This window comes from Rhinopithecus bieti, unplaced genomic scaffold (assembly GCF_001698545.2).
Source record: "Rhinopithecus bieti isolate Rb0 unplaced genomic scaffold, ASM169854v2 scaffold_5994, whole genome shotgun sequence".
Lineage (NCBI taxonomy): Eukaryota > Metazoa > Chordata > Mammalia > Primates > Cercopithecidae > Rhinopithecus > Rhinopithecus bieti.
In genome coordinates, this window is record NW_016804891.1 from 82,681 (window position 1) to 94,280 (window position 11,600).

General features: G+C 49.5%; 1 protein-coding gene and 1 pseudogene across 1 annotated transcript; one reads left to right on the top strand and one right to left on the bottom strand.

The window, feature by feature from the left end:
* The window catches only part of LOC108528762 (beta-glucuronidase-like), a 13,946-nt pseudogene extending 8,487 nt beyond the window's left edge, over positions 1–5,459 (bottom strand).
* Positions 5,460–7,831: 2,372 nt separating this feature from the next.
* Positions 7,832–10,790, top strand: LOC108528763 (ral guanine nucleotide dissociation stimulator-like; the record flags this gene model as incomplete). Its single annotated transcript, XM_017870744.1, has 3 exons — positions 7,832–7,993; positions 8,432–8,542; positions 10,618–10,790. Coding segments are annotated over exons 1-3 (425 nt in total), but the record flags the coding sequence as incomplete, so codon positions are not given.
* Between the last annotated feature and the right edge of the window lie 810 nt (positions 10,791–11,600).

Genomic DNA, 11,600 nt, shown 5'->3' on the forward strand with positions numbered 1-11,600 from the left:
AAAAAAAAAAAAAAAAAAAAAAATTAGAAAGGACACTGCCCGGGCTCAGCCTTCGCCTCCGGACGCTGCTGGACAGGAGCGCTTCCTCCTCCTCCCTCCTCCTTCGCCCTGGCCCTCCGGGTCCCCCTATTCCCCCCGGTACCCCCGTCCTCCAACCCCGCGCCCCCAAGCCCGTTGACCTTTAACCTCCTCCGGGCCCCCAGCTCCGGGGCACTCAGGTGAAGGACGGTGCAGGGCACCGGGGCTTACGCCATTCCCAACGCCGGGCTTCCGGGCGCCTCTCGCAACGGTCGCCGGTACCTCTGCTCCTGGAAGCCCAGGCGTCGGTTTTCCGAGAAGTCGGCTTGGAAGCTTCAGAGGCCATGGAGCTCCTTGCGCTCCCGCGACGCGCTCTCCCTGGTGTACAGCATCCAGCCCAGCAGCGCCTGCGGGCAGCCACATAACAGCGGCCCCAGAGCCGCCCAGGACACCGCCACTAGTCAGGTCATACTTCCCGCTCCCTGTCTTGGCAGCCAGTCTGAGGGGATGAGAGCGGCGCGCTGGAAGCCTTGCGGGCCTGTCGCGTGACGCGCCTGCGGCGTGAGGCGCGTGAGGCCGTCAGCGCCATGTTTGTTAAGGGCAAGTGCCAGGCCTGTAGGGGCGGGGCGGGGCCAGGCGCTGCCCAATAGGAACTGTGGCTGGAATCCAGGGCTAGGCCTTTGGGGAAGCGGGACCCCCATCCTCAGCTCCAGCCAAGAAGGGCGTCGTCTGCTCTCCATCCCAGCAGAGGCTGGACGATCCAGGGCGGCAGGCCAGGACAGAACCCCTGAGATTGGTGGCCTCACCCTTTCTTCAAGGGGCACCTCCACTTGATTTCCCCAGCGGGAATTGGAGCAGGCCCCAGGGGAGCCTCTTCCATGACTGCTGGATGCAGCCTCTTGCAGGGATGCACCTCCTTGGGAGGCGTTCGTAGCCTTGACACTGGACCTCTGGGATCCCGACCCTAACCAAGGGGACAGGAGCTCCTTCTTAGCTTTTAAGATACATGAAGACACAGGGAGAGAGGCCAAGTGCAGTGGCTCACGCCTGTAATCCCAGCACTTTGGGACGCTTAGGTGGGCGGATCACTTGAGGCCAGGATTTCGAGACCAGCCTGGCCAACATGGCGAAACCCCCTCTCTACTGAAAATACTAAAAAAAAGATAAAAATAAAAAAAACGGAGCCAGGCATGATAGCAGGCGCCTGTAATCCCAGCTACTCAGGAGGCTGAGGCTGAAGAATCACTTGAACCCAGGAGGCGAAGGTTGCAGTGAGCCAAGGTCACACCACTGCAGTCCAACCTGGGTGACAGAGCAAGAATCTATCTCAAAAAAATAATAATAATAATTTTCAGGGAGAAGGTGCCCTACGGGATCCCACTTTACTCCAGTAGGGAAGGCACCATGTGGAAGGGTAGAGGAAGAGATCTGGAGACAGTAAAAGAGACATAGGTTTATTAAGGGGACTTCCACACAGGTGCAGTGGCTGTGGCTGGACATGAGAACCACTACATTTGTAAAAAGCATGCAGCTTCCATAACATTTTCACTTAGCATCCTTGACCTGTTACTGGTGGAAGGTATCCTAGTTCCCACTGATGAATCCATACACAACTGAAACAACCTCAATTCTTGCCTCCTCAGAAGAAAGAATTTGACTGAGGGTCATAAGGTAGAAACCAGATAGAGGCAAGTTGCAGAGCAGGAGTAAAATTTTATTAAAAAGCAGGCCAGGAACGGGCGTGGTGGCTCATGCCTGTAATCCCAGTGCTTTGGAAGGCTGAGTCGGGTGGATCACCTGAGATCAGGAGTTCGAGACCAGCCTGGCCAACATGGTGAAACCATGTCTCTACTAAAAATACAAAACTTAGCTGGGCGTGATGGTGAGTGTCTGTAATCCCAGCTACTCAGGAGGCTGAGGGAGGAGAATCTCTTGAACCTGGGAGGTGGAGGTTGCAGTGAGCTGAGATTGAGCCACTGCACTGCAGCTTGGGCTATAGAGTGAGATAGTATTAAAAAATGGTTATTAAAAACTTTAGAACAGGAAGTAAAGGAAAGAAGGAAAGTACAGCTTAGAAGAGGGCCAAACGGTGGACCTGAGAAACCAAGTGCCCAGCTTGACCTCTTGACTCAGAGTTTCACAGGTTGGCATCCTTTCAGGATCTTGCCACACCTGATTCCTTAGCTTGGGGCTCTGAACACACTTTCTTCTTTCACCATAAAGTCATTCTGTGGGTACACATCAGTTACGGCTGTCGAGTGCCTCTGCCATACAGAGGGGTCCCTCTGGTCCTCGGAACCTGGACTGGACACAATTGTTTGTACGATTACTCCCCCACCCCTTTTCTCATCCTCGCCAAATCCACCTTCTGAGAATGGACCTTAATACTGGAAATGGAGTCCCCAGCATAGTGAAAATCAATACATTCTAGAAACTGACAAGGCCTAAAGGCTTTTCCCCAAATGTTTATGGTTTTTTTCTTATTTTCTTTCTTTAAAATTTTACTTGTATATTCCTTTGGTGAAATGCTTACATGCTTAAATTAGGATATAGTTCACTGTTTATGAGGCAGCTTTAGGCCACATTTAACAAAAGTAAGAACAGGTAGGATGCAAAAGTTTATACAGTATGTAAAAATCAGTAATTCAGGATGGGATTAGTGGCTCACACCTGTAATTCCAGCACTTTGGGAGGTAGAGGCAGGAGGATGACTTGAGCCCGGGAGTTTGTGACCAGCCTGGACAATATAATGAGACCAGGGTCTCTACAAGAAATGCAAAAAAACAAACAAAAAAAAATTACGCCGGTGGTGTGCACCCACCTATCATCCCAGTTACATGAGAGGCTAAGGCAGGAGCATTGATGAAGCCCAGGAAGTAGAGGTTGCAGTGAGCCAAGATTGTGCCACTGCACTCCAGCCCAGGTGACAGAGCGAGAACACATCTCAAACAAACAAACAAAAAAAGAAAAGCAAAGAAAGAAAATAAGACTAAAGGGTGCCAGAGAAGATGCCTTCCTTTTTTTTTTCTTTGTTTTTTGAGTCTTGCTCTGTCACCCAGGCTGGAGTGCAGTGGCCCGATCTCAGCTCACTGCAACCTCCACCTCCCTGGTTCAAGTGATTGTCCTGCCTCAGCCTCCTGAGTAGCTGGGATTACAGGTGCTCACCACCACACGCAGCTAATTTTTGTATTTTTAACAGAGACAGGGTTTCACTATGTTAAACAGGCTGGCCTTGAAGTCCTGACCTCAGGTGATCCGCCCGCCTCGGCCTCCCAAAGTCCTGGGATTACAGGCGTGAGCCACCACACCTGGCCAATTCAAATATTTCTTCAGTTTACAGTTGGCAAGAAAGCAAAGCTTTATCTAAAACCTTGGGGTCAGCAGAAGGGGTGTTAAGTTTTTGCCTGTGAGTGTGATTCCCTCCAGGCCCCTCAGGAAGAAATTTGGAACAAAGAACACCAGTGAGAGTTCAGTCCTCGGTTGACCCTTATCTGAGGTGGAAGGGAAAGCTGTCACCATTTTTCATCCGGTGGAGATCTGCACTTCCGAAAAACAACTTAGGGACATTTGTCAATATGTTATCTTTATTTTCTATAGGGGATCAAATATCTTGTGGCCCTAACCGACTTGGGCAGCTATTGTTCTGAGCTATTATTACCTTTTCTTTTCTTTTCTTTTTTCTTTTCTTTTCTTTTTTTTTTTTTGAGAGGGAGTCTCGCTCTGTCTCCCAGGCTGGAGAGCAGTGGCCCAATCTAAGCCCACTGCACCATCCACCTCCCGGGTTCAAGCAATCCTCCTGCCTCAGCCTCCTCAGTAGCTGGGATAACAGGCATCTGTTATCACAGCCAGCTAATTTTTGTATTTTCAGTAGACATGGGATTTCACCATGTTAGCCAGACTGACCTGGAACTCCTGACCTCAGTTGATCTATCTGTCTCGACCTCCTGAAGTGCTGGGATTACAGGTGTGAGCCACTGCACCCAGCCAATTACTACCTTCTTCTTACCTAGTTGCTAATTTACTTCTCAAGAATAGCTAGGTGCCCAGAATTTCCCTTGAAGGCTAATGTGGTTCGGGTATATACTGTCCAAATCTCATGATGAGATGTGATTTCCAGCCAGGCTCAGTGGCTCACACCTGTAATGCCACCACCTCCTCCTCCTCCAATTCCTCCTCATCCTTCTCCTCCAACTCATCCTCCTCCTGCAACTCCTCCTCTTCCTCCAACTCCTCTTCCCCCTCAACTCCTCCTCCTCCTCCAAGTCCTCCTCCTCCAATTCCTCCTCATCCTCCTATTCCAACTACTCCTTCTCCTCCAACTCCTCCTCCTCTTCCAAATCCTCCTCCTCCTCCTCCAACTCCACCTCCTCCTCCTCCTTCAACTCCTCCTCCTCCTGTTTCTTTATCCTCCTCCTCCCCCTCCTTCATTTCTTTTTCCTCCTCCTTTTCTTTTCTTCCTCCATTTCTTTTTCCTCCTCCTTCTCCATTTCTTTTTCCTCCCTCTCTTCCTCCTCATAGGCATGAGCCACTACACAAGGCCTGGCTGTTTGTTTCCTTCTCCTCCTCCTCCATTTCTTTTTCCTCCTCCTCCTCCATTTCTTTTTCCTCCTCCTCCTCCTCCTCCTTACAGCACCAGCCACCACGACTGACCTGGCTGTTTCCTTTTCTTCCTTTCCTCCTCCTGCTCTTCCTCTGCCTCCCAAATTGCTGGGATTACAGGCCTGAGCCAACACACCTAGCTATTTCTTCTTCTTTTTCTTCCTCTTCCTCCTCCTCCTTCTTCACTTCATTTTATTTTATTTTCTTTTTGATGTGAAGTCTTGCTCTGTTGCCCAGGCTGGAGTGCAGTGGTGTGATCTCGGCTCACTGCAACCTCCACCTCCTGGGTTCAAGCCTCCCAAGTGTCTGGGATTACCAGCGCCCGCCACCATACCAAGTCAAGTTTTGTACTTTTAGTAGAGACGGGGTTTCACCATGTTGGCTAGGCTGGTCTCAAACTCCTGACCTCGTGATCTGTCCACCACCACTTCCCACAGTGCTGGGATTGCCCCCTTGGTGTTTTTTGTTTTGTTTTGTTTTCCTTGAAATGCAATTTCACTCTTGTTGCCCAGGCTGGAGTGCAATGGCGTGATCTTCCCTCACTGCAACCTCCACCGCCCGGGTTCAAGTGATTCTCATGCTTTAGCCTGCCGAGGAGCTGGGATTACAGGCCCTTGTCACCACACCCGGCTAATTTTTATATTTTTAGTAGAGACAAGGTTTCTCCATGTTGGCCAGGCTGGTCTTGAACTCCTGACCTCAGGTGGTCCGCCCTCCTTGGCCTCCCAAAGTGCTGGGATTACAGCTGTCAGCCACTGCGCTGGGCCTACAGCTCATTTCTTACCACAGAAATCTTTGCACCTCTCCACAAAATTGCCATCAGGGATGTCTCCAGAAACCATTCATCCCAGGTGCCACGCAGAGAAGAGCTTCTTGTTCTCCTTTTCCCTTTACCTCTTCCCTCTCACCTCATCTTGTTCATTCACTCATCCTTTTTCCATTCTCACTTTTAAGCTTTAACCTTTCAAAAGCCTGTCTTTCCCTATAAGTAATGTATTGTAACTCCTGCCATCACCATATCCTTCTCCAACCCACCAAACTGCCAACGATGGTAAGTCCATAAACTAAGAAGAAATGGGAAACATTCATTGCAAACTTGGCAGCCTCTCAGTCACCCAACGTAACAGCACAGATCTTCTGGTCTTTGAAGACCCTTTTTTTTTTTTTTTAAGACAGGTGTCACTCTGTCACCCAGGTTCAGATGCAGTGGTGCAATCACAGATCACTGCAAGCCCCAACTCCTGTGCTCAGGCGATCTGCCTGCCTCAGCCTCCCAAGCACCTGGAACTACAGGAACACACCACCACACCCAGCTAATGTGCCTATTTATTTTAGAGATGGGGTCTTGCTCTGCTTAACAGGCTGGTCTCAAACTCCTGGCTTCAAGGGATCCTCCCACCTTGGCCTCCCAAAGTGCTGAGATTACAGGCATGAGTCACCATGCCCAGTCTGAAGATTTTTAAATGTTGCCATATTCAAGATGCATTGAAACTCACCTGTGTTTGATGAGCCTGCTTTTGCAAGTGAGTAATACAAAACACACTGAAATACCTTAGGCTTCTCAGGCTTTGTACCTTCCTCTGGAATAATCAGTGTATCCCAAAAGTAAATCCCTAATGAGGTCCAGTTTTTCCTTCCTCCTTGACTATGAAATAGACAAAAAAAGGGCAAGCTAGCCATTTCCATCTCACCATAGGAGACTGTCCTGTTTGCTTTTTGACTGTATTTGGGAAGCGGGGGCCTGACTGCTTTCCTACTTCCTAAGCACAACTTCCTTTACCTAGAAAATCCTCAGCATGACCTACATGGATTAAACCAGCTTCCTCACTTTGTTTCCAATATTCTTACAACCAAAATATCCAGAAAGAGCAAGGCAACCTGAAAAACTGAGGACGGGTACCTCATCCCATGAGCCAAACTGCCACTTACACTGATTAGTCATGAAATTGGCAAAATTCCAGATGAGTTCTCCAACCACGTATTTTCTGCATGTTTGATCCAGACCTAGATGGTACTGCCCTAGCAGACAGTTCTAGTAGTCTTCACTGAACATCAGAGATGGATCCTGGAATTCAAGGCAAAGAGAATTTAAGAATCAGAACTGGCAGAATTGCAAATGTTAGATAAAAAATAAAGATCCACTTGATGGTGATGAAAATATCTGACCTCACAGGGGCTGTAGTGACTGCAGGACTCACTGATGCTAGGGTAAAGACAGCCAGGGAATGATCTAACCCAGAATAAAAAAGGAGGTTTAAAAAAAAAAAACATGGCCAGGAGTGGTGGCTCACGCCTGTAATACCAACACTTTGGGAGGTTGAGGCCAGACAGATCACAAGGTCAGGAGATCTAGACCATCCTGGCTAATACAGTGAAACCCCATTTCTACGAAAAATACAAAAAATGAGCTGGGCATGGTAGCAGGTTCCTGTATTCCCAGCTACTCAGGAGGCTGAGACAGGAGAATGGTGTGAACCTGGGAGGTGGAGGTTTCAGTGAGCTGAGATCATGCCACTGCACTCCAGCATGGGTGACAGAGTGAGACCCTATCTCAAATCAGTAAATAAATGTATGTATGTATGTATGTATGTATGTATGTATGTATGTATAATGAAATTGAACCAGGCTGGGCATGGCAGCTCAGGTCTGTAATCCCAACAGTTTCGGAGGTCAAGGCAGGAGGATCACTTGAGCCCAGGAGTTCAAGACCAGCCTAGGCAACACAGTGAGACCCAGTCTCTACAAAAAGTTTAAATATTAGCCAGGTATGGTGACGCATGCCTGTGGTTCCAGTCACTAGGGGCGCTGAGGAGGGAGGATCATTTGAGATGCAAGCATAACCCCCATTGTGCACGCTGGGGAGGCCCCAAAACATCAAAGGAGTTCTCTAGGGTCTCACAACTGCTAGGATAAAGGTTGTTTGACCCAGCACTGTCTCCTCAAACCTGGGCCCTGGTTACATCCAGATCTTCCCAAGGTGCTGAAGGGGCACACTTTGGCATAATGGTGAAAGGTAAGGAGTTGATCGGGGAGGGTGAGTGGCCAGAAGCCCAGAGAGGCCTTTGAGTAGGTCTTATGGAAAGGAGGAGCTTACAGGATGGAACCTACAAGATGTGACCTCACTTCCTTGCTGACAGATCCCCAACAGAACCTAGAATTCTGGTAACTAGGCACCCACATTCTAGAGACAGCCTCATTTCCAGCTTAATTGGTAGTCGACACTCGAGAGAACAACATGTTCTCCTGCTGTGTCCCGACTTGCTGCCAACCTCCTCGTCACAGAAGAGGCCAAAATGAGACTGTTTCCCGAGAATATAGACATTGGTTCAACCCTCACCCTCGATGCCTCTGGCCCTTTACCAGAAGGCACCCACAGGTAACACAGGGCCCAGGGCAGGCCCGTCCAGGCCAGGCCTCAACTGTGCCCATTAGGGCAGTGCTGAGGCCCTCCACATGTGTTTGGGGGAAACAGGAGAAGAGGGGCCCCCCTGGACAGGAGCAGGTAGGTTGTCGGGGGTTTGGAGCCTGATCAGTATGTCAGGTTCACAGCCCAGGCCGTGCCTTCAGGATGGGAAGGTGAATGCCAAGGACACAGTTTGTCTGCTCAGATCTGAATCATCCCAAGACCTCAAGCTTCATCTGTCGGAGACCTCAACCTGCTCTGGCTGGAGGTCTATGCAGAAGCTCCCAAGTGCCAAATCCTGTTGGGGAAGAGGGCACCAGGGAGGAGTTCTAATGGGGGTGTCCCACTATGGGATCAGCCAGACAGGCCACTGACACCTCTTCACCAGGTTCTCGGGCACTCTCTTTGCAGAGCTGCACACAGCAGATCAAGCAGGAGCTGTTGGATGGATTCCATTTCTCCATCTTCTTCAAAGAAGGGCAGGGGCCCCCTGATACCAACCACGGCCAGTGCTGGTCTGGGGTGAGATTGGGCACAGAAGGGTCTCCACAGACAGGGACTCGAAAAAACCAGGGTGGGCCCAGGATTCAGACACGAATATGGGGACTCCCTAGGCTCTGTCCTAGGGCTTTCCCACTTGAGTGAGCCTCTGTCCTCTCCCAAAGGAATCTGACTACTGTTAGTCCCCAGTGGCAACTTGGTTACCAGCAAATTCCCTTTCACCTATCAGAGAAAGGTCAGAGAAAATCCTTCTGTTTTCACTTTCTGCTATGCCAGGAGTATCTCAACATGTTGCTACAAGAATTGAGTACAATGGTAACACTGTAGCAACGTCCTCATACTGTTATCATTTTAACTCCCCACCCTAAGTGTATCTCCGGCAACAGGCAGCTCCCCTGCCCTGCCAGACCTCCTCCAGGACTTAAAATTCAACACTTCTACACAAACAACTTGTTGGGGGGGGGGGGTGATTACAACAAAAGAAGGTGAAGCTACTCTATGCATCTGTGTTTAAAGTGTCATCTCAGAGAACTCATCCCTGCAGGCGCACAAGGTAGGAGCTGCACCCTCGCATGTCACTGTAATATTCCTTAAGGGAGGCCATGTTTCACCACAGGTCAGCCTCTCAGTGCCGGTGGAGCCTGTCATGATAAAATTTCCTTTCTAGGCAGCCTTTCTGCAGGGAGCATAATACTGTGTGTGTCCTAATAGGCTGGAGCAGTTTCCCAGGGCTACCATAACATGCACGCTGACTGAAGGGCTTAACCACAGAAATCTGGTTCCTCACAATTCTGGAGACTGGAAGCCCAACGTCAAGCTGTCAGCCTGGGGTGGTTTCTCTGGGCCTCTCTCCTTGCCTTGGAGATGGCTGATTTCTATCTTGGTCAGCACAGGGTCTTCTCTTGAACTTCTCTGTGCGCTGACCACCTCTCCTTGTAAGAACCCTAGGCATATTAAATTAGGGGACACCCTAATGAACTCACTTCACCTGAATTGCCTCTTGGAGAACTCTGTGTCCAAACACAGTCACATTCTGAGTTTTTGGGGTTTAGAATAGAAACAGTTACATTTGGGAGAGGGGACACAATTCAACCCATAAAATATACAAATCCCCTGCAGAAGACACACACCCGGGAAAGGGATATCTGCGTGAAAGGATGTGCAGATACCAAGTTTCAACAGGTGTAGCCAGTTGACTTTCCAAAAGGGCTCCAGCTGTTCACAGGGTCACCAGCAGCCTCTGAAGGTACCTGCTTCTCTGAACACATCCTCCCCTGAAAACTAACGTGCTCTTAACTTTGTGCCAATCTGCTGTCTGTGTGGCAGAGAAAATCACCTTGTTTCATTTCCAGTTTCAAACCTACATTTGAGTAACCTTTCCCCGTTTCAATACCTGCCTGCGTTTTCTCTTCCACGAGTCGCCTGGCAGATCCTGGGCCTTGGGGTGAGCTTCCTCCCACCCTGGAGTCTTCCGGCATTTTCCCCTTGGCCAGGGCTGGGATGGACGTAGTTGTTTCTCCAGACTCATGTTGATGTTAAAGAACAAAAACAATCACATCCCTTTAAGTCAAAGGGTTCTTCTAGAGCGTCTTGTCCTACGTACTGTCACTAAAATGAGGAGAGGACAAGACCTCCCCAGGCCTTTCCCCTCCATATCAGAAGTAGAGCCTCAGGTGGCGTAGAGGGAATTTCATCCAGTCCTCCCTGTGGAAGGTGCTCTCTTCTGACCCGGGTGCTGCTGAGCAAGCATTTGACATCCAAAAGCCCGCATCTCCTCTTCTCCACCATGAGGGTGATTTTTGAGGATTGCAGGGATGATGCTCTTCATGCAGGCTGTTGATATAGAGGGTGCTGTTGCCCCACAGCTGACATTCACCATGCCGATGCCTTGGAGGCATGAATCATTTTCTCCTTCTCCATCCTCACATGCAATTTTACCTTGAAAGCCTAGAACCCTTTTCACCATGGGCACCCAGGTTTTCTCCACACACACAAGTCCCTGAAGGGTTGGTTCTTCTAGATGTGAGTTCCACATCCCGATCGTCTGGTGGTTCATGGTGTTACCACTGACTCCCATGTCCCTCCTTGTCCCCCAGTATGAAAATGAGATCTGCAGGATGCCAACTTTCCAGCCCAGCACAAGGGAGAAGCTTTTGGAGTCCCTGGTTCCAGCCTTTCTAACTAAACCCATCTCCTCTTGTGCCACCTGCCTGGGTCCCTCCTGGGACTTTATCACCATGCCATACTTTTTGGAACTACTGGTTAGAAGGTGAGTGTCCATCTCCTCCAAGGCACCGAGGTCCCTCTGTCCCCTACTGGCTGTGTCTTGAAGATGCAGCTCTTGGAGCCTCTGTTGGCTCCTCTGGAACAAGGAGTAGTGAGAAGATGAACCTCACAGGGTTCTTGTAGGGATTGAATGACCTAAGACATGGCAAACAAAAGGGTCCCTAGAGCCTAAAACTCTGGACAATCTGCTGTGGGTGCTGTGATTCATGTTTACTACTTTTCTCTTCCCCCTCACTGAAGCAGCTCTCAGCATTCTGCCACAATGGCCCATATCTCTTGCTGTTTGGAAAGGCACATAGAAAGCAAGTCCGTGATGGCATTGGTAAAGGATGTCTGAGATTCCTTCTGGCTGGACTTTCTCCTTGTCACAGAAGAGGGGTCGCTTGGTGCTGAAAAAGGAGCCACAGGCCCACTCAGACATCTAGAGAGGCTCATTGGGGTTCTCCAATGGTTGGGGTTCACTCATTCAACACATACATACAAAACACCTCATTTGTGCATCATCCTTCTTGTGGCTTGGCATAATTTCATAAACAAAGCAGATGACAATCCCTGGGCCTCAATTCTACTCAGAGTCAGGTGCTCACAGTACACACAATAAACAAATCATATCTACAGAATGTTAGAGGGGAAACCCTCATGGCCTCCTCTACGTATGGTGGCATCCTCCCAGATTCTGACTAGAATGACGGAGCCCAGCAACAAGTATAAACTGGGGAGATTTAGAGTTCTGTAGGGTCTCTTTACCCACAAAACATGGGGGGAATCATGTGGATTCTGGCTGGAGAGAGAC